The 26,687-nt window shown below is 41.0% G+C and overlaps 1 protein-coding gene across 11 annotated transcripts in view; it reads left to right on the top strand.

Moving 5' to 3' along the window:
* TTLL5 (tubulin tyrosine ligase like 5) overlaps positions 1-26,687 on the top strand; it is a 216,119-nt gene that overhangs the window by 50,794 nt on the left and 138,638 nt on the right. For 7 of the 11 annotated variants that reach the window (XR_009244284.1, XM_058655595.1, XM_058655599.1 and 4 more), the window contains 7 exons: positions 8,494-8,575; positions 9,915-9,976; positions 11,098-11,192; positions 13,314-13,355; positions 19,569-19,682; positions 19,938-20,029; positions 22,265-22,327. Coding sequence is in view for 10 of the 11 variants with exons in the window: in XM_058655595.1 (XP_058511578.1) it covers positions 8,494-8,575; positions 9,915-9,976; positions 11,098-11,192; positions 13,314-13,355; positions 19,569-19,682; positions 19,938-20,029; positions 22,265-22,327 (550 nt within the window). In the remaining variant the exon portion in view is untranslated. The remainder of the gene's footprint in view (positions 1-8,493; positions 8,576-9,914; positions 9,977-11,097; positions 11,193-13,313; positions 13,356-19,568; positions 19,683-19,937; positions 20,030-22,264; positions 22,328-26,687) is intronic. The other 4 variants (XM_058655600.1, XM_058655604.1, XM_058655602.1 and 1 more) reach the window with 1 other exon arrangement.

Here is a 26,687-nt window from a genome sequence, read left to right as displayed (position 1 = left end):
TCTTAGTTCCTACTGTGTCCAGAATTGTAGTTTGGTCTTTCATCCATGCTTTCACCACCAACATCATCCAAGCCACATTCAACATGGGATGAGAAACATACATAAACTCACACGGTTTTAGTCATCCTAGGGATTTTCTCAGGCTATTTGAAACTCAGCCACCTAGTCCTCTTTTCATTGATGTTGTGCTCCTTTGAGAATAATTAGTTCAGACCCAGAAGCTGAAGCCCTAAGCAATTAGCCTATGCCCCAGCATCCAGAGCTGGAAAGCAGAAGGACTTAGTTGGACCAGGGAGACCACAGAGGGGAACTGGGCTGCAGAGATGGATGTGGACAGTACTCTAACCATAGCATTATAGACTTGTACAATTTTTGATGTCTTCCCCAATAAAACAGATTTTTGACAAGCTTTTTTGCTGTCCAACTCTGTGAAAATGTGAAGTAATATGTTCACCAACAACCCTTTGAATGTGCTTAGGAAATTGGCACCATGAGATAACTGGCTAAGAGAAAAGCTTTTGTGACCAATTGGGGAAAAATAGGCAGAACCAGCAAGAGATTAGCTGTCCTTTCAGGATGTTGCTTTTGATAATGGCCTTATTTGTGTGTGTGTGTGTGTGTGTGTGAGAGAGAGAGAGAGAGAGAGAGAGAGAGAAAGAGAAAGAAAGAGAAAGAAAGAGAGAAATAAGGCTGAAATGTTGAACCCCAGCAGTCTGGGCTCACTTGTGACCTGACTGGCCTGGTCTGTTGTAATCAGAGAACAGTGACATGGTTGCTCAGGGCGAACCATGCCCAGTACTTCTTTGCTATGCTGCTGTCACTCTTGAGCATTTCACTGGGACAGCTTTCATGGTTAAGGGGAAGGTAACCCATAAATAATGGGTGAAACAAGGAAAGTGGGCAGCATGCAAAATTCCCAACACTGCAGAGTGCTTGGCCAGCAACAACAAATAACCAAAGGCAATCTGTTTCCTTTTTGAAATCATCTCCTTTTCTGACGTGTTACTTGCTCTGGTTTAGAAGGGAAGGAAGGTTTGCCGTAGAAAGGACTTACCTCCACAAGATCTACTGTTTGTCAAGCAAACATTAATCATTTCCTTTAGTGAGTTTAGCTTCACTGGTTGCTGCTTTTTTATCCCTCAACAATTTTGTTGGTATTTACTACTGACCATATACCACAAGCCCATTTGTCTTATCAACAAGGGAAAAAGGATTCAGGAAACGTAAAAAAGTTGTCCAGGTCAGGCAGCTAATAAATAGCAAAGCCAAGTTTAGGAGCCAGGACTCTAAGAACGTCTCTCCACTCACAAAGATGAGTTCTGATGAGTCCGCCTGCTTGTGCCCACGTCCCCCACCCCCCATGGCCTGGTGTCATCTTTTCCAGCAGGTTAGACCTGAATAAGGCTGCTCTTCCCTCTCTAATCAGCAGTGCTCATCCTCACTGCTTCCTTTAGATCTATCTTCATATCAGGTTGCCAGAATACCCTACTGATTTATTGGACCTGTTCTGAAATTTGATTCCTGGTATTTTTCTTTTACCTTAGTTCATTTTCCTATGGGGACTTGGGCCTCTGGCATGCCAAGTGAAGGCTCTTCCCTTGACTTTTATTAATTTATTTATTTAGATTTTTAAATTATTTATTTGAAAGTCAGATATACAGAGAGGAGGACAGAGAAAGATCTTCCTTCCGCTGATTCACTTCCCAAAGTGACTGGGACTGCCAGAGCTGAGCTGATCTGAAGCCAGTAGCCAGGAACTTCTTCCAGGTCTCCCATGCAGGTGCAGAATCCCAAGGCTTTGGGCCATTCTCAACTCAGCTGTTTTCCCAGGCCACAAGCAGGGAGCTGGATGGGAAGTGGGGTCGCCAGGACATGAACTGGCGTCCATAAGGGATCCCAGCATGTGCAGGGCGAGGACTTAAACCACTAGGCTACTGCACCAGGCCCAACTTCCCATAACTTTTCTACTGAGACCCAAAGCCAAGGTTAAAAACATTTCCTTGCTGTAACAGCGCTTCAGTGCCAGTGAACACTGACAAGTATCAGCCCTTGCCAGTGCCCTGGGGACTGTAGCGTCAGCTGGGACTTCAATTCTGGGGAAAGTTCATGGATTAATTTCTTAATTAGTGGTGTGACATGTTTAGCCATCTTTTTAGATTTCAAATTATTATTGTTTTGATCAAATCTTTTCCCCTTTAAAAGTATTTTTTGTTTTATTTTATTTTTATTACAAAGTCAGATATACTGAGAGGAGGAGAGATAGAGAGGAAGTGGAGCTGCTGGGATTAGAACCAGTAGCCATATGGGATCAAGGCGAGGACCTTAGCCACTAGGCAACACTGCCGAGCCCAAAAGTATTTTTAATATGTATATTTACTAATAAAAAAAAATTTTTAAACAATGTTGGTGGCTTTGTTATAAATACTCCCAAGTCAGGTGATCAGGAGTACTTTGAAGGGAATAGCTATAAATCATTGGTATTTCTCAAAAAACATATGGTGTTTTGGTTTAATCTTTTTCCCCTGTATGGTTCTTCTCTACTTTCTCCCCCTACCTGTGCCCATAGTACTTTTTATCGTTTCTCATGTGTTGGTTATGGTGCAGGCTACTTGATATCATGCCAAACGAGACTTTGTCCCTGCCCTCACAGGCAGGGGAGGCGCAGACATGACATGATGGATGACTGTAAGAGCCCTAGAGTGACTCAGGTGCTCCTGGAAAAGACAGGAGTCTCCCGCTCTGCCTCGGGGAGCCAGCAGAATGCTTTCCCGACTGAGGAAATCGGGTTTGCAATGTGTGGTGACATGGCAGGAAGTGCTGTTTTTTTTTGAAATGGTGGGAAATGTGACTAGATGTAGTCTGCATGCGTGAGTGGGGTCAGGCAGTTGATCAGGGTTGGAGGTGGGTAGGGGCCAGATTATGTAGGCTGAGAAGTTCAAATTCATCTCTAGAGAACATACAGCTGCTGGAGGTTTTTGAGCAGAGGAGCAACAACTTCTTATTTTTTCTTCCATTCTGTTTTAATTTGACCTAAGGCTGTAGAGGTCAGAATTTACACAAAGGGAATACTGCACAATATTATTAGCTCGCTTAAAATCCTCCAGGAGCCATACTGATATTACTGTCTCGCTGGGCCCGTCTGCTGCCTATCTGTATGTGAGTTTTGTGTTTGCATATTTAGAAAAAAATCTGATGGCCCTAGAGAGAGTTTTGTTTCAGGGAAATGATTTAGGAGGTAAGCGGAGTGTAATGATAATAGACGTTTATTGTATGACCCAGCAATCCCACTTACAGATATGTACCCACGAGAAATGGAACGTTCCAGACACCTGTACACACACATTTGTAGCAGCATTACTCAAAATCACCCAAAATTGGAAACAATCCAAATGTCCATCAGCTGTCAAAAGGATAAATCGAATGTGGTTTGTCTGTTTCATGGAATACTGTATAATAATGAAGAGGAGTGAGCTATACTGCTTATGCCTATAACGACATTGGTACACCTCAGAAACACACTACTAAATGAAGGAAGCAAAGACCACATACTTAGTTTGTTCCATTTAGTTGGCTTTCTGGAAAAATAGAATGCTGAAAAAAAAAAAAAAAAAGATCCGTGATTCCTGGGCAGGGGTTAGAGATCACAAAGGAGCATGTGTACTGTTTTTGATAAACTGTCATGTGCAAATAACTATAATATGCCAAAATGTATCAAACTGTATACTTTAACAGGGTGAATGTTACTGTATGTAAATTATACTTCAGTAAACCTGCCTTAAAACATAAAATCATAATGGATGAACCTCAGAAACATGTTGAATGAAAGAAACCAGATTCCACAAATTATCTACTGTATGATACCATTTTTGTGAAATTCTGGAATTGAGAAAGTTGATCTATGATTAAGAACGGTGGTTGTGAAGGGGGTGCAAGTAAAACACGGGGTGTGTATCAGGAAGGGGGTAAAGTTGTCTCTGGGCTGCCTGAAGTCTTCCTGAAGGTTGAGAAGAATGTGGGTTATATGAATGTATCCATTTATCAAAGCTCATCCAATCTTACACTGAAGACCCACAGATCTTTGTGTCTAAGCTATGCCTCAAAAGGAAACAGAAGATAGGCTGACTTAAAAAGGGAGGCAGGGGGACAGGAGAGGGAGAAAGATGGTAAGGGATGGTAGGGGAGGTGGTTTGCTTTGGCGATACACTGCATTTAGGAGGTGATGAAGAGGTTATTTCTGACTTTTGAGTTTGGTGGATGGGTTGCCATTTCCCAGAATGAAGGATAACAGAAAGCCAGATAGTCCTGGGGAAGCAAGTCAGGGTTATTTGTGGCACACCTGTGGGGGTCTCCTAGTTAAGATGTGTTGAAGGAAGCTGGAAGTATGGTTTGGTATCCTAGAGACTCTTGACTGAAGATACTGATCTGAGCGTCAGCATCATAATATTAATTGCAACCATGTAAATACATGTGGTTGTTCAAGAGGAGGAGTAGAGTTGAGGAGGGAATAACACCCAGGGATTCCTCCCTGAGCAAAGCTTCCAGTGGAAAGAGCAGTATCAGAAGAGAGCAGTGTCTCAGGATTCAAGGGAGGAGAACTTTCCAGGCAGTAGGGGCTGGTCAACACTTGGGATGCTTGAACTTAGCGGTCGTTGGTGATCGTGGCCAGGACAGTCAATTATTAGAGAGTGAAAGCAGAAACGAATTCTCCTGGGTTGGGGAATGAGCAGGCATTTAGGAACGTTCAGACAGCTAAATGTGGATTGCTCGTTCCAGAAGCTCTGTTTAAAGAAATAAGGGATGAAGGTGCAACCGAAAACTCGGAGGGCAAGTTAGGCTACTTACCTCCGACTAGTCTAATTTTCAAATTTGTTTTGGTTTGGCTGGGGGCTGAGGGAAGGAAATACCAAGGAAATTGGTCCTGAGGAAATACTGTTGAATAAGGTAAATAGAATCATCCTTTGAAAAAATAGTTGCTCTTCTGTCATGAGAAGACAACACAGAGGAACAAAGAAAGGAACTGGCAAGTGGAAAAGCCAACTTGCCTGTCCCCCATAGTGACAGGTACACTCGTTTGCGTCCCTCTGCATGCTGTGTATTTGAAACTCTAGGTGCCACTGCCACAGCATACTGCGTGAAAAGGTGAAGTTTACTCTTCTCAGTACAGCCCACTCCTTACCTTTGCAGATCTCCAATGTCCGTAGAAAAGGCCACTCAGTAAAAACAGGTTTTATAAGTACTGTAGTGGCCTGCCAAGGACCACAAATTACTGAAGTTGAAGTAGTTATCATAATAGATACTTTCAGTACCCGAGCCATTGTCCATCTTGGCTGCCCCCTAGGTGACTAGGTTTAGGCTTTGTACTTTGTTGTGATGCTGTCACATACCATAAAGTAATAGCTGGATGCAGGTGCAGATGAAATTAGATATTTGCCTCTCTTTTCTGGTGGGTTTTTTTTTTTTTTCCTTCATTTTGGGAAAACTATTTGAAATTAAGAAGAGAGAGTGAGCCAGTGAACACTCCCGTCTGCTGGTTCACTCCCTGGGTGCCTGTAAACAACTGCTGGCTGGGGCTGGACCAGGAGCCAGGATTGACTTGTTTATTTATAAGGTTTATTTCTTTATTTACTTACTTGCTTACTTAAAGGAGAAAGTGTGACGGGCCTCCTGGGCGGCAGGAACTGAAGCACTTGAGTCACCGCTGTTGCCTCCCAGGAAGCCAGGATTAAGAGCCAGAGCCAAACTGGAGCACTTGATGTGGGTTGTGTCTTAGCCAATGTCTTAAGCACTGGCCAACACCTGCTCCAGAGGTTTGAGTGTGTAGGTTGGTTAGTACGGACAGGTTTTACTTACTTAAGTGAAAGTCGATTTAACATCGTAACTAAAGTTCTTTTTCTCCTTCTCACTTCTCAGAACACTGGTTGGCAGCCCGTCAACTGCATTTCTTGGCCTTTGCCTCTGATTTGTGGAAATAGTTAAGTAAACATGAGGTGTTTACAGAGTGGATCTTATTGATTATTCATTTCATTTGTGGCTGATCCTGCAAACTTGATCAATTTGTGTTCCCGCTCTTTTAATAGTATCATGTTATGACATAATTGTTTCCTGTGCTTCAGCTTTTAAAAAGAGAATATAACTTTTCCTGAATCAAGATACATTGCTTGTACAATGTAAATGTGCATTTGGGGATTTTTACAGTTTCCTTTTAGATAAATTATTTAATACTGTATGATAAAAATATTTTTTCATGGCTTAAAGGGAAAGCATTCTGTGGCATTACTGAGGATGAGGTGAGATATTCAAATGAATGTTTTAGCTGTAAAAGTGATGTATTTCTTGCCAAAAGAAGATAGATGGAGGATTTTTCTTTTCTTTGAATTTTAAAATAGTGTAATATGTAAATTTTGTGTAATTACCTGAAGGTGAATCCCATCTCAAAGTCTGGTGTAGTTTGTGATTATGTTTATATATTAACTGGAATGCGGAATAATTAGTAAGGAAACCAACTTGTTTCACGGAAACATTTCGGGAGAGGTTTGGAATATGCGTGTCTTGCTCTCTCTAGTCGTGGCATTCGTGGTGCAGTGCCATACTGCACAGGGAGGATCTGGCTCTCCGAGCATTGAGACACTGACAGTGATTAATGGGGAGGGGAGAGGGAACCAGAGAGTGCTGGCAACTCGGAGAAATCATGTCCCTGAGAGCCTCCGTGTCAAGTCACGAGGACTCTTTATTCCCATTCTTGGCACTTCATCATACCTTCCTAACCTAGGGTGTTCTTAGAGATAATTTTGTGGGCCATCTTTTTAGAAGTGTACATTTATCTTCCTACATTTTTTTTAGGGTATTGGGAAATGAAAAAAAAAAGCTTGGAGTAAGGAAATTGGTTTTAGAATTAATTTCTAGAAATATTTAATTACATCCTCCGGGTGTTTGCTCAAACGGTAAGGAAGGTAGTCTTCTCTTTTGCAGAAAAGATGTAAGCAGTTGGACGGATGTGGAGAGACATTTTGGGTGGTGACTTCCGTAAGTCTCATGTATCTTTAGCAAGGACTGCTCACTCCTGTGATTTTTGTGCAGAGGGTCTCATTAATAATGGCACAAAGGCTTCCAAAGGAAAGTTTTTGTTCCTGAACTTGTGAAACAAAATCAGGTATTCTAGGAGAACAGTCTGCTCATGGGTCTCCCTTTGCTCCTGGTAAGAGTTGTGAAGCAGGAGGAGAGGAGATCAGTAAAGAGTTAGAAGCCATGGAAATGGCATCTCTGGCTCGCATCCTTCCTAACTAATGTTAGCAGTGCAAGAGGACCCTGTCACAGTCCTCCTTCGCCACCACTGGCTTTCTGTTTTCTCTGCTGTCTGTGTTGGACCACTGTGTGTTTTATTTTCTCATCACAGGAGAGGGGAAAAGAATAAATGTGTTTTACCTGCAGATGTCTTCTTGACCTAGGTTACAAAAGCAAGATCTTGATTTTAAAAAAGTGACGGGAGGATCCCCAGGGTATGACTTCAGCAGAGTCTCTTTTCAGAGTGGTGGTGGTAGGAGGGTGGCTCAGACAGCCTGCAGCTCAAGGTGTTGCTGATACTGAATGCGCTTGTTTCATTCTCTCCCTAACATTTTGTTAATGCATAAGCACAGCACAATCGTGCTTACTGAGTCTTTCAGAGTCAGGTCACTTTCTGTACAGCAGTTAGGAGCATCAGTACAGTGAATGATGAAAATGGTGTAATTTTTATCTTAATATCCATTTATTCGAAAGGAGAGAGAGGGAGACCCTCCATCTGCTGACTCACTCAATACCTAATTGCAATAGCTAAGGCTGGACAAGGCCAAAGCCACGAATCAGGAACTCTGATAACCACATCTCCCATGTGGGTGGCAGAGACCTAAGTCATTACCTGAGCCATCCTCTGCTGACTGCCTTGCACATCATCCAGGAGCTGGATCAGACGCAGAGCAACTGCGGACTTGAACTAGCACTCCAGTGTGAGATGTCAGTATTCCAAGCTGTGGTATATCCCACTGTGCCACAAAACAATGAAACTAACTTATTTTAAAATCTGTTTTTTTTCAAGAGATGGAAACAGAGAAACATGGAGCTCCCATTTCCTGATTTACTGCCAAGTGCCCCCAACAGGAACTAGGAATCTGGAGCTAGGAACACAATCCAGGTGTCTCATGTGGATGGCAGGGAGCCAGTGTTTTGAGGCATCACTGCTACCTCCTGGGGTCTGTGTGGACAGGAGCGTGGTGTCAGGGGTCAGAGCTGGGGATTGGTGCTCCATAGGTGCTCCACTGTGGGACGCAGGCATTGAAACACCTGGCCCTAATGGTGGCATTTTATCACTTCTCTTGAACTTTCAGACTCTGCTTCTACTTCCACTTACCACTGCTACGTAGTGAGTTTCCAGGTCTCTAGTGGGGCTAATTGGACTGAACCTTCCAGATGTCTGTGCAGTAGTGACAGAGAATGATGTGTGTTATGTTGTGTTTCTAGAACTCTATGGCTTTGATGTACTCATAGATTCTACTCTGAAGCCATGGTTGTTGGAAGTGAATCTGTCTCCTTCTCTGGCCTGGTAAGTCAATTCCCTCAACTAGAAAAGGCGCTAACTTCCACTAACCTCCACCGCACTCCGGCACCCCTGTTTTGTTTTTTTAAGTAATTTTTCTTGGTCCTAGATGACTTTTTTTTTTTCATGGTTATCAGATAGAATTTCATCTTTGCAAATATTTTGTCAAGACTAGAGAAATATGTAAAGTCTTATATTCCCTTTATACTCAGTGGTTTGGACAGCCTCAGATTCATGTAACCTATAAAGGGGTGAAAGCTACACCTGGGGAGTGTGGATAATATCTGGACCTTTCGTTCTGCTCCATTGAAAGTTAAAATCTAAAAACTTAAAAAAAAAAACTTAAAAAAATGTTTTTAAATCAGATAATGGTTTAGAAGAAGGAAAAATGTATATGCTTCAATACCAGGGAGGATTCTGCTGATACCTGCAGCTTCAGCCAGGATTTCTATTAGCCGTTTACTTCTCTAAACAGTGAAACAGAGATTTATGCCCGGGACCACCCGGCTGCTCAGTCTTTAAGGATGAGAGATGTTGGCAAAATACCAAGTCATCAAATAAAGACAGATTGACTACTTCGTGGAGTGGGAGTTTGGCCGGAGCTCAGCGGTGTGTTGTAGAGCTGGATGTTACAGATACTTCAGATGTTAGGCTGTGCTCTTGTCGAGCCAGCCTCTCACAGATCACCCAGTCAAGAATATTATACCATGGCAGAGAGCCCCAGGCCGATGCCTTGGGTACCGCAGCCAGAACACCTGGTGGTATGTGGAGAAACCTTGCCACCAAAGTCGGCGTGGCAGTCAGCGCCGCAGGGAGGCCTCTGACTCGGGGGTCCAGGCCATATGGCTTCCTGGTGTTCTCATTTGATGAGATTTTGGTATGACCTCTAATTCTCTATTCTATTTGCAAGCAGAAGATTGAGTTAGAAAGCTTGACTCAGAAAGAAAAAGTGACTCAGAAAGTGAAGAGTTAAAAAGAAGTAGCAGTAAAACAAAAGAATAATGATAATCTGAATGCCTGGCACCCTCAGAAAAGAGCGCACTGAGAAGTCTGGGCCTCTGAAATCCCCAGTGGTATTGAAGCCATGAACTTGACTCGTGCAAATTCTCAATCACCCACGACTTTCTGGAGTAAAAAGATCTCGTGTCAGGGAACCAGTGCCTTGGTGCTGGGTTTGCCTGTGAAAGACTAATTTAGCACCTGCCTTTTATTTCTAGAATTTTTTTGGCCAGACTTTTTTTTTTTTTTTTGCTGCTTTTCTATATTGGACCTATTAGGAGATAGATTGTTATTCTGTTAACCTACCAAATTCTCAAATTGCTCTTTTGTTTTTTTGTTCTGTTAGCGATGCACCTTTGGACCTAAAGATCAAAGCCAGTATGATTTCAGATATGTTCACGGTTGTAGGTGAGTAGTGTGGTGCTCCCTGAACTGGACTCGCATGCAAATGAACCAGCAGGCATCCATTTTGCCAGGCTCCCTAGATATTTCAAAGTGGCAGTTCTTAAGCCATGCTGAATGTTTTGTACTAAAAAAAAAAAAATGATATTTTTGGGGAAGTGTTTATATGTTTCTACTCTCCCTGGCTCCATCCTGTCCTGAGGCTCAACCACAACTAAGGCAGAGACCTGAGGCCCAGGAATTAGGAGCGGAGGCAGAGAATTAAGCAAAGACCTGGAGAAAGCGTATTTTACTCCGAGCTGGGAAAGTGAAACCCAACGAAGGAGCTTTGTTACAAAGCAGCCTGGCTGTATTTCTGCCAGACAGTCTTTCCTGGTTTCACTGTGATCCCTGAAGTACACTTATAACTAAGAAAGAAATCACATTTTAAGTAGATTAACCAATACTTTGAAATAGAGATGGATGGTCAGGTGGATAAGTTGCGGATTTATCGTAATTTTTTTTGTCAAGTACTCTAAAAAGATTAAATGAAATATATTTAAGATGAACTGGTACTTAATGTACCAGCGTATGTTGTGAAACTGAGCTATTCCGTTATTCTTGAATGAGAATCTACTTGTTTTTAGGAAGTAAATCAATTAACCAAAGTCCAATTTCTGAAACTCTCAATCTACAAAGCGCCTTTCAGCCAGTTGCCGATAGACCGCTGTGGCCGTTGTGAAGCAGATTACATAGCAGGCTAAGACTGTACACTTGCGCTTGGCATCTCCTGAAAAAGACACGAGTTTACCACTCATGATCCAGAAGGCTACTTTAAGCTAATTTGTTTTTTATTAGCAACTGTGTATTTTAAAATGATGATTTGCATGTTTACCCTGGAGTTCCTAAAAGATTTGCATCCGTCTCTTAGAATCGCTTTTAGATTCCCTCAGCAAGGTTGACTAACCTGCATGCTTCTCTTTCTCTCCTGTTCTGGTGTTCATAGTGCAAGCAGAGGCTGTGTAGGGGACAGTTGTGCACAATTCCCCTAAGGATAGACCTGTGTTATCTGAGACCAATGAAAAGGTGCAGCCAAACTGAATTTCTTGGACGCTGGCAGGTTTTAATGTTGCCCATTCCCTATTCAGGATTTGTGTGCCAAGATCCTTCCCAGCGGGCAGCGACCCGGCCAATTTATCCCACCTTTGAGTCTTCCAGGCGAAACCCTTTCCAGAAACCTCAGGTAAGCAAATTGAGCAGCATAGAGCCCACAGGAGGCCAGCTGAGAGGAGGCGACTGATGTCCCTGAGGCCTGTGCAGAGGCCTTGAAGGGGTCCCTTAGAACAAGGGGCTGTCTAGACAGGAGGCTGCCCGCCTTTAGCCAGGCTAGGAACTTGTGTTTTCAGTCCTTTCCAGCAAACTTGTTCCCTGCTTTCTGTTTTGTCTTTTTTCTTGACTTTTTTTTTGGTATTACTATTGTTCCTTTTTTTCTTTCTGCTTTTTCAAAATCACTGTTTTTTTTCTTTTCTTTTTCTTTTTTTTTTTTTTTTAAATAGCACAGAGAGCCTTCTAATTCTTACTACTGCATTCACTTGGATCTTCAGACTAACTTGGTAACAAAGATACTCCATCAAAACATCTAGTATCTCTCTTGGAAAGAACTCTGTATGACAGGAGTTCCTGACTGAGACAAGTGTCTAAAGATTCTGTACTTGTCTGCGCCGTCCTTTGACCAAGGCTTGCCCTAGCGTTTGTGTGCTTTGCAGTTGTGTTGTTCAGGTTGACCTAGTCAGCCAGTGTTTCCATCCACTCACTCCATCATCTCATCAGCCCCCGCCCATTTCGGCCCTACTAGTTTCCACTGCTGTATCTTTTCATAAAGAGCCCTTTCACCTTCCGCCTCTTTTCCCATCTGCTTGATTACTACCTCTCAGAGGTCTCAGAATTCTTTTCTTACTTAGCCCACCCCACTCTTCCATGGCCTTTCTTTTTCATTGCAGTATTATTGATGTGTCCTATATTGCATTGCTCGGCAGTCATTCACATGTTACTTTAGGTTGCCCTGTCCTCTGCTAGACTGTAAGCTCTTAGGAAGCAGAAACAGCTTTTTTGCCCTTCCATCTTCTTTTCCCCTTTCTGCTTCTACCTCTGTTCCTGCTACCCCTCTTCCTTTTGCCTGCTGATCTCATTTAGAGTTGGGCTGTTTCTATCTGCCAAGCTCATACACACTTATTTATTCAGAGAGTTTTCTTTTTCTTTTCTTTTTTTTTTTCAGAGAGTTTTCTTTTTAAACAGGCTTTTCAAACTCATTTGCCTCCCACGCTTGCTGATAGGTAATGTGAATGAGTTTATAGGGGCAGATATAATAGAGCTAATAGTAGTATATGGAGGAGCCCAGGAAGGGCTGTGGCTGATTGCAGTCAGGCCTGAGTGTAGACCAGGCAATCTAACTGTTTGCCAATTAGTTCATTAAAATAAATAAATAAATAACTTTGCAGGCCAAACGTGACATTTCTTGGAACTGGCAGCACCCTGTGCCGTGCTCCAGGGTGAGCACTTCCTGAGTGTTGGGACATGGAGCAGGGTGTACTGTATTTTAAGGGGTATTATCTTGGATTAGAAGTAAGCCCAGGCAGCAGAGTTATGCTTGATCGGTGCATCATCATAGATCAAAGAGCTTCCTTTAATTTTTAATCAGAAAAGTGGAGGATTAGCCTGGATGTACTAGGAGAATGTCATTCAGGCACCCACATTCCTTTGCTGGTGTTTAATGCGGTGTCTGTGGCAAGATCTGCAGAATTGTGTAGGGAGGATCATGAATATTTCTGTGTAGTTTTAACACAGCTTCTGCCAAGTTTCACTTTGAGGAGTAGCTGTATGCCAGTCCTAATGAATTGGTCTCTCTTCTTGGATTGCCTGTCTGCTTTTGCTGGCAACTCTGCGAATTGTGAAGAACCTAGTCATGTTTGTTTAGCTAACTGGTAGGTAATAGCATGACTTCATCTATAAGCAATCTACAGGACACTTAAATAAAGGCTTAAAAAAGCTAGATTAACTAATATGTACTGTGCAAAATACAGTAGCCAGGTAAACTAGTTAACTTTAGGATCTCCAGTGCCTCATAGGAGGATTGTGCCCTCAGTAGTGATAAGTTGGGGCTGGAGTACATATGGCATTAGGAGAAAGCAATGTGGAAAGTAATACATGCTCTGTGCTTCAGTCACAAAGGCCAGAGCTCTTGCTCTTTGGCCTCTGCTTCAAGGTTATGTAGGTTGTTTCTTTTTTATATTCTTGATGTGGGAGATGGAAAACATAGGCTTGTTAGGAGAAGATGAGGCTTTATTCCATTTTCTGTCTTTTGTAGCGTCCAGTCTCTGCACAGTTTCAGGCATCAAGCAGCAAGCAGGTAAGTTGTGAATCATTTGGGGATTTCATTCGATTTCTGTTTCCGTCCCTCAAATGAAAAACCTTTCAGCTTCAATCATGCTGGGTACATATTTCATGAATCTGCTTGTTGCAGTTTGTTAACATAAAAATTAAATACAGCGAGGTCTTCTTGGTAATAGAGTACAAAATAAAAAAACTTACTAATCCTGTTTTCTTGATAGTGATTATATTATGATAGAGCTAGTTGGACTTAAATAATGAACAGATTAGGGAACATATCCTTCACTTGGCCTGAAATATCCCATAAAGGCAGTGATACAGTCCATAAGTGAATTTTGCATTGTTCATTCATCTTAGGAAACATAGTGTTGTCAGTAGCTTCACACTGGAAACTTTTTGTCATCTCTTCTGCCTGCTGGTTCACTCTCCAAATGACCACAGTGAACTGGGCCAAAGCCAGAATTCTCTTCCAGGTCTCCCACAGCAGTAGCAAAGGCCAAAACACTCTGTCTGTTTTCCTTTGTCGCCCTTGAACATTGGCAGGCAACTGGATTGGAAGTGGAGCAGCTAGGATGTAAACCAGCCAGCACTCAGATGGGATGCTGGCATTGCTGGCCATATCAGTTGCTGCCTTTAAATGACAACTGTCTTCCTCTCTGAATGGTCAGCCTTTGCTCTCTTGTTGTTCTTGCTAGGAGTGTCTGAGATGAAACCATCACTTTTGCCCCAAACAATTTTGTGTTTTGCAGACATCTTTTGGAAGTAATAGGCTTACAAGGGAAAATGTTTCTGTTATTTGACACTGTAATATGAGGGGTGTAGATGTTCTTATACAGAGGTCTGCCATTGCAGCTATTAGTTATTTAGCAAATTATTTTAGTGTATTTATTTTGGCATTTTTACTCTCTGATGCAATTTGCGGTAAGCTTGAATGTTTAATTGTAACTTTCATAGCTACTGTTTATGATAAAGTGATTTTATGGTTTACATGAAACCATGAAATGACAGAAAGACTTACTGGATGCATTGCTTAGTATTTAGTAACTGGCTGATGTGGCTCCATAATACAAGTTTTGGTGATTAGTTGGTAGAAATTAAAGGCAGTATTTTATGTTTAAAAAGTATCTGAGAATGCTAACTGCTAGCCATGGCAGAAAGCAAAGCAAACCTAAGAGCTCGGAGTGCACACTGTGCAGACCCCCTTCAGCCTATTAACCTAAGAATGCGAGGAGTACTCTTGTCTGGTTTTCTAAGTTTGTTTCCAAAGGAGCATGTTTAATTTTTAATTTTAATGTTAATTTGTTTTTATCCATTTTATTTCCATCACATATGACTGCATGGGATTGCCCTGGGTTGACACAGCCTTATTGGAGAGAAAGCTTCTGCACAGTTAGGCTTTGCAGCACTGGCCCTATGATGTAGAGCCCTACTGGCTTTCTTCAGCCAGCTCTGCACATGCTGGATCTTTGGACTCTTGCTGTTCTTCTGCTTTGTTACCATCTTCCTGTTCATGGAGCATTCTCGCTGCAGTGTGCTTTCATCAGAGCTAAGTAAAAGATAAGAAAGAAAAACTTTTGCTCTGCCCATTCAGACTATGTGTTTCCTTTTGCCGTTGCTGTCAGATTGTGAAATCTCTTAATTCTTTGTTCTTTGTCTACTTTTTTAACCCATTGTCTGTAACTACAGTTACAGTTAAATGCTGTTATTGATTTGTTGGTTATTTCTTCCAGAATTCATGAGGATTCCAGATAGTGTTTAAATCAGAACCTATTCTGAAATTACTTCCCTAGCTTGAGTCACTTTTTTTTTTTAATTATTTATTATTTAACTTCATTAATTACATTGTATTATGTGACACAGTTACATAGATACTTGGGTTCTCCCCACCCCTCCCCAAACCCTCCCACCATGGTGGATTCCTCCACCTTGTTGCATGACCACAGCTCAAGTTCAGTTGAGATTCCCCCATTGCAAGCGTATACCAAACATAGAGTCCAACATCTTATTGTCCAGTCAAGTTCAACGGCTTCTTAGGTATACCCTCTCTGGTCTGAAGAGTATCATCCCAGTCAATTGAAAGCTCCAACATACCATCAGCAAAAACTTACATCATTATGGAATTAATTGACATAGTAATGAGTAACCAATATGTTAAAGATAAATGCGAGTTCCCAGCCACCTTCTGTGACCACCTCACCTATACTTCAATTTTAGTTTATACACAACATATAACATTCATAACATAACATGTTATACATAACATCATATCATCTTAAATTAAGGCAAACATGTGGTATTTAACCTTTTGGGATTGGCTCATTTTCCTTAGCATTATGGTTTCCAGTTTGGCCCATTTGGCCACAAAGAACTGCATTTTGTTTTTTTTTAATAGCTGAGTAGTATTCCATGGAGTAGATGAACCATAGCTTTCTTATCCAATCCTCTGTTGATGGGCATTTTGGTTGCTTCCATGTTTTTGCAAATACTGATTGTGCTGCTATGAGCATAGAAGTGCATGTTGGTTTCTCATAAAACAATTGTTCTGGATATATTCCTAGGAGTGCTATTGCTGGATCATACGGTATGTTGAATTTGAGTTGTTTGAATATTCTCCATACTGATTTCCATAGAGGCTGTACCAGCCTGCAGCCCCACCAGCAGTGGAGTAGGGATCCCTTTTCCCCGCAACCTCGCCAACAAGTGTTGTTGGTGCTTTTATTCATGTGGGCCAGTCTTACTGGCGTTAGGTGGTACCTCATTGATGTTTTAATTTGGATTTCCCTTATTGCCAGGGAACTTGAGCATTTTTTCATATGTTTATTTGCCATTTGGGTTTGTTCCTTTGTGAAGTGTTTGCCCATTTCCCGTGCCCATTTCTTGAGTGGCTTGTTTGTTTTGACATTTTGGTTGTTTTGTAGCTCTTTGTATATTCTGGAGATCAGCCCTCTATCACCTATGTCGTGTGCGAAGATATTCTCCCATTCTGTGGGTTGCCTTTTTACTTTGTTGATTGTTTCTCTAGCTGTACAGAAGCTTCTTAGTTTGATGAGGTCCCAATTGTTTATTTTGGTCTCGATTTCTACTGCATTTGGAGTCTTTTTTAGGAAGTGAGGGCCTACCCCTTGAGTCACTTCTATACCTCTTATCTTACAGTTACATCCTGTAAATGTTTTCCGTTTTTGTCAGTACAGTATGTTCATGATATTGGCACTAATCCCTGATTGGAAATATTATTTGGAATAAATAAAATCTAAAGATATAATGTAGGTGCTTTTATTCATGTAGGCCAGTCTTACTGGCGTTAGGTGGTACCTCATTGATGTTTTAATTTGGATTTCCCTTATTGCCAGGGAACTTGAGTATTTTTTCATATAGTTTGCTTTTTGTCAAGGTCTGACAAATAGTACTTGCCAGCTTTCTTTTAAGCTGAAAATAATCTTTTTGAATCAGAATTGATTTTTTTTTAAAATGCCTTGAATGGGGTAAAGCAGTTCTTTGTCTCAGAAAATGCATTCTTCATCAGTTCTTCCTTCATGTAATGATTAGATATGTACAAGTTCTTTTCTAGGTTTTTTTTTTTTTCTAAACAGGTTTCCAAATCACAAATTGTAGTTCCGATTATTAAACATCTCCCACGTGTGTTACATGGAAGCATTCTTACCTGGACAGTGATTGCACAGTTGAGACTGTGTTTTGTTTAGCCAGAGGCAGTCATTCGCCTTCAGGTCAGCAGAGTCTTATTTTCTTAGTGCTTTCATTCAACCATTGAATCATTGTCCAGAGTCACAACCAAGGAATGCCGTGTGTTGGATTGTTCTGCTCTTGTTCTCGATAGCCCTGAACACTTTCAAGTCAGACTAATTCCTTTCTTTCCCCCATGTTTTTCATCTGAAAGTATATCTGCTTGGCACTCCTAAGCATTATTCCCCTTTCTCTACTCTCCTCTTTCTCAGACCTTCCCAGTACCCTCACCAGAAGCACCGTCCACACGTAGCACATACGTCTCTCACCTGCAGTAGTCCACATATGTGCACACAGCAGCTCATGCTAGAGTTGTGGGCTGTTAGTAACAAAGGAGTGTCTGCAAGTGTGTATGGAGACAACTCTTTGAAAATGATTGGCAGAGAAGTTTTAGAGATTTTGGTGCTGTAGGTTAGTACTGTAGAGAAAGGTCAGAGGTTGTAATCAGTTTCTAGAAAGCAGGAATATTAAATCTAGTTAAAGCAAATTGGAAGGACCGTGAAATATCATTCAACAGTGATTTGACCCCATTCTCAAAATTAAAGGCAATCAACCTGCAAAGCTGTTCTAATAGGTAGTTATTTATTAATTAAAATATTTTTAATAAAGATTTGGTCAAAGTTTTAATGTAGCATTTTCTCTATTCTAAAATGCCTTTAAGTAAAAGCGTTTGTTTTTATTATAATATTTAAATCAGTACTTATTTCTTGCTCTGTCCTTAAATAATTTGTGACAACTCTAAAGAAACCTTAAATAGCGTCAGGCAGAAAGACTGTTCTGTATGGCCAGTGACTGTATGATTGGATCAGACCCATTCTGTCATGTGTGACCAGGAAAAGTATTTTGGGGGAAACAATAAGAAATGTGTGATCAGGTGAGAATCCTCAAATCTTCCATTTAAGATGTTGACTTCTCCAAATGTTGCACTCAGTAAATGTTCACAACATATTGCTTCTTTAAAAAGTATTTTCCATTCATTATCCATTTATAGTGGTTTCCTTCTTAAATCATCACCTTTCCCCATATATACCCCTCTGATTCCAACAGATACAATTTACTGTATTCCCAGAATCTAAAAGAAATAATTTCATAACTGCTTCTGCAGAGTTCAATTCTAGCCATGATTGAGCTTTCCTTTTTGCTCAACGAGTAATTGGTGATCTACTCTGTGCCAAGTACTGTTCCAGATGTTGCAAGATTCTACAGTGAAAGCTAAACATCTAAAAGTCCCCGCCTTCACATGCTGCTTCCCCCTGTTGATTTCCTAGTGTTTCTTTATGCAGTTTATTCTGGAGTTGTCCTCCTCGCTCCCATCAATTGGCACTGAGGACTAGTTCATTATGGTCTCACTTGTGTCCCAAGGTGAAGCCATCCATGGGTATTTGTGTGCCTGGGAATGTTAGTCTATTCAGGCTTCCATGACAAAATACAGTTGCTGAAGTACCAGAAGTTTGTTCCTCACAGTTGTTGTGTTTGGGAAGTCCAAGATCAAGGTGTCAACCAGATAGATTTTATTCTGAGGCCTCTTCTCTTGGTTTGTAGGTGGCCCCCTTCTTGTTTGAAATTATTTCTAGAAATCTAGAAAGAACTTTGTGCCTATAAATTCTTGACTTATTTCTTACTTTTCTCTGGGCCAGCTTAATTTGTCTTATTTTGTCAGTTCCTATATCTTGTTTTATAAGAGTGTGGTCATGCTTCACTTAACTTCCTTTGCTACTTTTGTATTGCCCTGCCCACATTAACATTGAAACCCTGTACTACCTGTATACTCAGGCGACCTCCCCTGGTTGTCATTCAGAAACTGAAGTGGGCTAGCCGCCCCACCCCCTCAGGCTCAGTGACCCATGTGGCCCATCGCTGCTTCCCTGGCAACCAGGGCAGTCACCCTGGTCCCAGGTCTCTCGAGGTCCAGCAGCCAGGATTGTTTCCTGGTTTGTAGCTCTTTCAGCTTGCTTCTTTTCTGCCATCATTGATAACTGTGAGCTCAGTATGTCCCACTCTCAAGTCCTAACACATCCCACAGCCCAGCTTTTTCATTTTTGGTCCAGGATTGCTCCTTCGTTTTATGCCTTTTGTTTCAATTCTCCTAACTGTCCTTCCCAGTTCTAAAAAGAACATAGTAATTTACTGAAATCAGTATATGTTTACTTTCCTAAGGAGGATATTCTCAGTTTTTTTTTCTTCCATATTCTTGAAATACTGGATATACTCTAAAGCTAATGAGGAAAGTACCAGCTCAGAAAGACTTGTGAGCATCCTTCATTTAATTAATTTTTTCTCCCTGCTTCTCTGTCAACCTGTAGCGTTTTCCTGCTGCTCTACTCTTCTTGCTTTTGAGGTTCCTTGCTGTCATCTATTTCTCAGGGTTTCAGGCTAAGGGGTGAATTTTAAAAGTCCAGCTATGACTGTGAGCTTATATTGTCCAGGGGAATGAAGAGAGGTGAGGCAAACTGGATTGTAGATTTTATTTGTGTCTTTTTCTTCTTTTTAGCGTTCCCGTCCACTCTCTGCCAGTGATGCAGAAATGAAAAACCTTGTGGGGTCTGCCCGGGAGAAGGTGCCGGGGAAGTTAGGTGGTTCTGTGCTTGGCCTGTCCATGGAGGAGGTAAAGAGAACTGCATCTTAAGGCCTTACAGGAAAGCCCTGGGCTCAGGAGACTCAGTTTTAGTGTCCCACACACCTGACCAAGAGAAGTGCCTGCGGGAAAAGTTGCTGGTTTGGAAGCAGCATCTGCAGTGGAGTGGACTGCTCTGTGCTGCCTCCTCCCTCGTCCCTGGGCAGAATGTTGTGCTTGCCGTATACAGCCACATGCGCTTCCCTTTCCAAAGTAGGTACTCATTTTATTTTCTCTCTTACCTAGATCAAAGTTTTACGGAGGGTGAAGGAAGAGAATGACCGGAGAGGTGGATTCATTCGCATATTTCCTACATCCGAGACGTGGGAAATCTATGGGTGAGGTGACTATTTTTTTCTAATATGTAAAATTTGTAGCTCGGGTGTAAGGGCTGAGACTGTGACATGCTGATGTTGTTGCTGCCCACGTGGTGCCCACATTTCCCCACCAGCTCCTCCCCTTTAAACAACCCCAACCGCAGGTAATTGCCTTTTGTTCTGTGCTATGGTAACATCATTCAGTGCTTGTCCTTCTGTGCTATTGTTTTTAAAAGAGTTATTTATTTAATTATTTATTTGAAAGGCCAACTTACACTAAGAGAGAAGAGAGGGAGAGACAGAGAGGAACATCTTTCACTTGCTGTCACTCCCCAAAGGGCCGCAGTAGCTGGAGCTGTGCCTGTCTGTGCTACCAGCCAGGAGCTTCTGAATTTCCCACATGAGTGCAGGGGCCCAAGCAATCAGGCCATCCCTCACTGCCAGCCCCCCTGCCTTGACACATAAGCAAGGAGCTGGGTTGGAAGTAGAGCTCGTGCCCATGTGGGATGCTGGCACTGCAGGCTTTATCTTTACTTGTTATGCCACAGCAACAGTCCTTATGCTAACTTATTTCAGTTAACATAATGCCCTTTAGATTAGTTCTTGATGTCAAAAATAATAGGATTTCATTCTTTCCTAATGACTGAATATAGTTCATTGTGTATACACGTATCTTCTTTATCCATCCATTCATTGATGAGCACTTAGACTATGTTATCTTGGCTATTGTGAGAAACACAGAAACAAGAAACCCGGGAGTGCAGCTGTCTGGTCAACATACTGGTTTCATTTCCTTTGGCTATGTGCCCAGTAGCGGTATTGGTGGATCTTGTAGTAGTTCTACTTTTAATATTTTGAGGAATCTCAGTAGTTTTCATAATAGCTATAGTAATTTTCATCAAATTTGGAAAGCACTCGCCCATTATTACTTCAAGTATATTTTATTATTTTCCTCCTTTCTTCTTTTGGAATCTTGTTACGTGATAAATTGGTTTCTGCTTACCACAGATCTGGCGTGTTCATATGTTTTCAGACTTGATCTCCCCCCGCTCTTTTTTTTTTCTTTTAGGATGGTTTTCTATTTCTGTTTATGGCTAAAGTCATTTTGCTTGCAGCGCTTTAATCCTCTTAATTCCATCAGTAAAAACTTTTATTTTGAAAGTTCAGTTCTTTAATCTGGAAAATTTCAGCTTTTTTGTTTACTTATTCTCTTTTTTTATGTTATTTCTATGATAATTCACTTTAGATCTTTGTGCATACATTTCTAGTAGCTATGTAAAAATATTTTTCATATTCTTTTATCTGTTCTACTCTTTCTGTTGGCTGGTTTTCTTGTTGTTTATAGATCACATTTTTTCTGTTTTGCAACATGTACAATAATTTTAAAAATTGGACCCTGGACATTGTGTTACATTTTTGAATGTTTGGATTTTAATGCCGTCTTTAAACCCTCTTGAAAAACATGTTTTTCGATGAGGCTTCTGTATGTCAGCATAGTATTTTTCAGGCTTAATTTTAAGTATCATTAAAAGTTTATTTATTTTTTATTTTTAGGTTATTTATATAAAGTGAGCAGATTTCACAATACAGATTCAGGAGCGTATTAATAACTTATCAAAGAGATCGGTCTTCCATGCCTTTTCTTTTCATCTTTCAGATTTGTTTTCTAGATTTAGTATATCATATTTTATTAGTCCAAGAAATGTGATCGTTTTTGTAAATAAAAATTAACTCTTTTTGTATTTTTTTCTCTTTGTTTCTCTTGTACTAGTCTGGTGTTTTCATTTGAGCAACTGTCTTCTCACCTGATTCTTTAAAAGTAGCCTATTTTTAAAAGGGACTTATTTTATGTATTTGAAAGGCAGAGTTAACGGGTCTGGGGTTGGGAGAAGGAGACAGAAGAGATTCACTCCCCAATGGTTGTGTCTACTGGGGATGGGCCAAGCCGAAGCCACGAACCAGGAGCTTTTTCATAGTCTCCGTCCAGGACCCAAGGACTTGGGGCATCTTCCATTGCTTTCTTGAGCCATTAGCAGGAAGCTGAATCATCAGTGGAGCAACTGGGACACGAACCAGCACCCATAAGGGACGAAGGTGGTAACTCTACCTGCTCTGCCATTAATGCCAACCTAGCATAGCTCTTTGAAGACATTGTATGAAGTTAACTCTCACTCCTGTGTTTGATGTACAGTTTTTATTTCTGGCTTTTCCTGTAGAACTAAGTAAGTTAAGCAAGTTTCTTTCCTTGTCTTTCAGGTCCTACCTGGAGCACAAGACCTCCATGAACTACATGTTAGCAACACGTCTCTTCCAGGACAGGTGGGGGTTTATTAAACTTGTGAAGTTAAAACCACATCACTAGATGAGAAGCAAAGCATGCAAAAGAGGGAGGAGGTTTCCTAAACGTCTTCCTATGCAACCTGTGGGAGAAAGGACCTTGTAGAAAACATAATACCTCATTTCCCAGAATTTGTCTTTAATCTCTCATTACTTTGTTACATCAAAGAAACCACACATGACACTGTAGTCTTAAGGGAAGCCCTAAACTTTACTATTTTCAAAGAAAGTTCTTGTTTGTTGTCTTTTTTACTTTAGCTATATTTTTTTTTTTTTTAGCAGATGTGATTATCTGTTTTGCTGGGCCAGAGGGAGATTAGATTACCAGATCTCAGGAGTGAAAGGGAAGCAATTCACAAAATAAATACACCAAAACTTGTAAGAAATGACAACTGACAACCACAGTGTGAGGAAAATGGGAGGAAATGATGGGAAGGAGACATGGAGATACAAATAACACAGCAGTCAGGGACCACTGAGGCCCAGCCACCGTGCAGTACAGCTCACCGGGGATCATAAAGCTGTCCTGGTTATTTAAAGATTATTCTTTTTTGAGCATGTGTTTGCTTTTTTTTTTATTTTTTTAAAGACTGTTAAGATATATATCTAGATTTCAGCCTTTTTTTTTTTTTTTACAATATCATGATTTTTTAAATTAGAAAATGTATGGGGTTTGCAGTTCCTCTTTGTAAATATGCAATAAATATCATTGATTAAGTAATCACAGCTTTTAATGAAAGATCTTTGAATTTATTACAAAGACATGGAAACTTGACTCTGCATGTAATCCGTAGTTGTGGGTCTTTTTTTTTTTTTTCCTCCCCTCTTTGAAAACTTTTTCAAAGTTCCTCTGGAGTTCAGCTATTTTACCAGGATATGTTCTGTCATTTTTCATTATTTTTGTTTTGCACTGAGTGAATCCATTCAGTCTGAAGGTTTATGTCTTTAAACTGGGGAATGTTCTCCTTATCCCCTTTTTCCTCTCCGCAAGGAACTTCTGTTAGATAAACTACAGCCTCCATATGTCTTTACCTTTCTCGTACGTTTAATTTTATCCTAAGTTCTTAGAGATTTTTGAAGAGTTTCCTTCTGAAACTCTAAATTTGGTTTCCAGGCTTCCCTCCTTTGTTATTCACTGTAGACACAGAGGAAGGTTGCTCAGTTTGCTTTCTTATTTAGCAAGTATGACCTTAAATATTGAAGAAATACCCTTGCTTTCTTTTTACTTGTATTTGATGTATATAACATCTGCTAAAATTCCATTGATTGTATGTATCCTGTATTATTTTTTATTCTTCTGAATTAGTTGTGTTAATCTCTTTTTTCCTTGAGTTTTCTATCACATGTCAAGTATTTGGGCATCTTCGATGTGCTAGTTATACTCAGAAGGAATGGGTGTTTGTTTGCGTAAAGTTAGTAATTTGCATGGGTTGCCTAGAGAGGTTTGTGCTTGAGGCTGGGTCTTTCCACACCTGGGTTTCCCATGAAGGAGAAGGAGGGGAGACAGAGAACCCAGGGACCCCCCCCCCATAGTAGCCCGAAGTAGGAACTGTTTCTCTGGGTACAGCAGAATAATGCACATCTTGAGATACAGAAATACATGTGCATCTTTCTTAATTCATTATATAACAAACCCGAGGATAGGAGCAGGTCTAATAGCTATTATAATTTCAGAAACTATCAGTTGTGTTTTGACATACTTGTGATGGTTCTAAAACATTGAAAGAGCTATGCTCTTTCAGTAAAGAAGTCAGGCTGACTCATGGCTGAACCTGGTTTCTGACACTTTATGGAAATCCTAGATTTCAGTTAGAAAATGCTCTGTTCGTTGTGGTATGTTTCTATATTTATTCTTCACTCCTAGTTTACAACTCCTGCTTTAAAGCATTCTAAAAGCTTTGATTTAAATAAATAAATAAAAAGCATAAATCTCTCTTTTCAGCAAAGAAGGACCCCTGAGATATATTTCTGGATACCCTTTTGGACTTTTGCTCCAACTCATGGTTAATCAGATCATATTGACAGTTACTTTCATACCTCTTTGTCCTTACAAATGCCTTCTTTTGAAATGTTCTTCAATCCATCCTTAAGCTCTTCCAGCAATTTCTTCCTCCTCCAAACTAGAGCAGGAGGGGGCTACTCACAGCCCTTCGTTTCTCTCAGTTTAATTGGATTCTAATCACCTGTGTACTAACTCGTACTTCACAAGGTGCCTTGAAGACCAGGTGCTTTGTTGTGGCAGTATTAACAACCCACTACTTCCTAGGAGGCGTACAGAAAAGCATGCACTAGGAAAAATCCATTTTCTTCTAAGTTGCTGTTTTTCCCTCTGGCAAATCTGAGTCTGTTATTGTCAAAACCACTTGCAAGATGATTCTCTGCTCATCTCTTTTATATTAATTCTGTTACTTCCCCAGTTTTCCGTTAAGGTCCTGGCAAACTGTATGCTGCTTGCTGTGTGACAGCATGCTGTAGATTTATTTATTTATTTATTTGAAAGATAGTATTAAAGAGAAAAAGAAATGGAGAGAGACTGCCTTTGTTCTGCCCCATTCCCCAAATGACTGCAGCAGGCCCAAGCACTTAGGATGCTCCCCGCTGCTTTGCTAGGTGCATTGCTGGGAGTTGGATCAAAGTGAATCAGCTAGGAGTCAAACCAGTGACCATGTGGGATGCTGGCGCCGCAGGATGCTGGTGCTGCAGGTGGCAGCTTAGCATGTTACACCATAGCACCAGTCCCTAGCCTACTGTAGTTTCAATGCTGATGGCAAATTAGTATCACACGGGGACCTTGTTAACTGTGTGTGTGTCCAGAATGAAGTAGTGTATGGATGAAAGCTGTCCTGGTAGTCACAGTGTGAAGCTGGAGTTGCTGGGTGAAAAACTTAAAACTTGTCCTGGACCTTCTCCATGTTAACATGACAATATCAGGACATTTATCATTGTAGAAGACTTGGAAAATGAAAGGCAGAAGGATAGAATCTCTTGTTAAAAACTCAACTTTTCCACTTGATTTTCTATAGGTTTATCATCCACATTACATTTGTCCCTCTCTCTTTTTTTTTTAATGTATTTTTTTTTGTTGGAAAGGCAGATATACAGAGGAGGAGAGACAGAGGAAGATCTCCTGTCTGCGGATTCACTCCCCAAGTGGCCACCATGGCCGGAGCTGAGCCAATCAGAAGCCAGGAGCTTCTTCTGCGTCTCCCATGCACACAGGGTCCCAAGGCTTTGGTCTAGCCTCAGCTGCTTTCCCAGGCCACAAGCAGGGAGCTGGATGCGAAGCGGGGCCATCGGGATTACAAACTGATGCCCATATAGGATCCTGGATGTGCAAGGCGAAGATTTTCGCCACTAGGTTACCGTGCCAGGCCTGCATTTGTCTCTTTCTTTAAAAAAACAAAACAACAAAAAAAAAACCATAGTATTAAAGATTACATGGCATGCGTTCTTATTTACATAATATTTTTGAAATGCCAACATTTTGCAACTAGAGGATAGATTAATTTAATGTCATCTAAAAAGAGGGTATGCATGTGATTATAAAGGGACACTACCTGTGTAAGGTTATCCTTATGATAATGTAAATCAGTATCAGTGAAATGTTATCACTTGCGTAGATTCATCTGCCTACCCGTTCAGCCCTCCACATACAGAATCACAGACCTTCATGTGCAGATATGAGCACGAGACTGGCGACACACTGCAGAATTAAGTGGAACGAAGTCAAATCAGGAGAGAATGGTTAAGAGAAAAGCTATGGCCTATTTTAAACATAGATGGTGCTGAGTTCTGGGGCTTAGAACGCTCCCCAATCCCCCCGCCCTACTTTTTTTTTTAACTCATGGAAAACCCATTTCTGATTAGTGTCCCTTGGCAGCCCAATGAGAACCGAACTTGATTTCCTCTCCTGAACAGTTGAATGAAAATAAAAGGAGCACTGTGCCCTAAGACCCACTCCCTGGGACCGCGTGGAAACCTGTGAGCTCTGACCATTGGGCAGGCCACTCCTTCATCAAAGTGCAGCTTACAGTCTCTTTTACACAGTTGTTGCGAGGAGTGTATGTGACGTGTTTTATAAAAGAATAGATGAAGGCAAGCAGTCGTTAGAATTTTTTTTTTTCTCTAGAATTTATTTAACCTTCTCTGGCTCATCACACTTGTTTCTCTTAAGAGAATGTTCTTGACTTTGTCTGCTTCTCCTTTCCCTCCCCCAATCCCAAGATGCCCTTTATGGCCCAATTCCATGTTGAGTCTCTGCAGTAGAAGTTTTAGGAGTGTGTGTGTTTGGGGGAGAGTCTCAGCAGAGAAAATCTGAACAGCAGTCTCTAACCCAGTTGTC

Source organism: Ochotona princeps, chromosome 26 (genome assembly GCF_030435755.1).
Source record: "Ochotona princeps isolate mOchPri1 chromosome 26, mOchPri1.hap1, whole genome shotgun sequence".
Classification (NCBI taxonomy): domain Eukaryota; kingdom Metazoa; phylum Chordata; class Mammalia; order Lagomorpha; family Ochotonidae; genus Ochotona; species Ochotona princeps.
The sequence above is the reverse complement of the archived record's forward strand: the minus strand, read 5'-3'. Positions and strand labels throughout refer to the sequence as shown.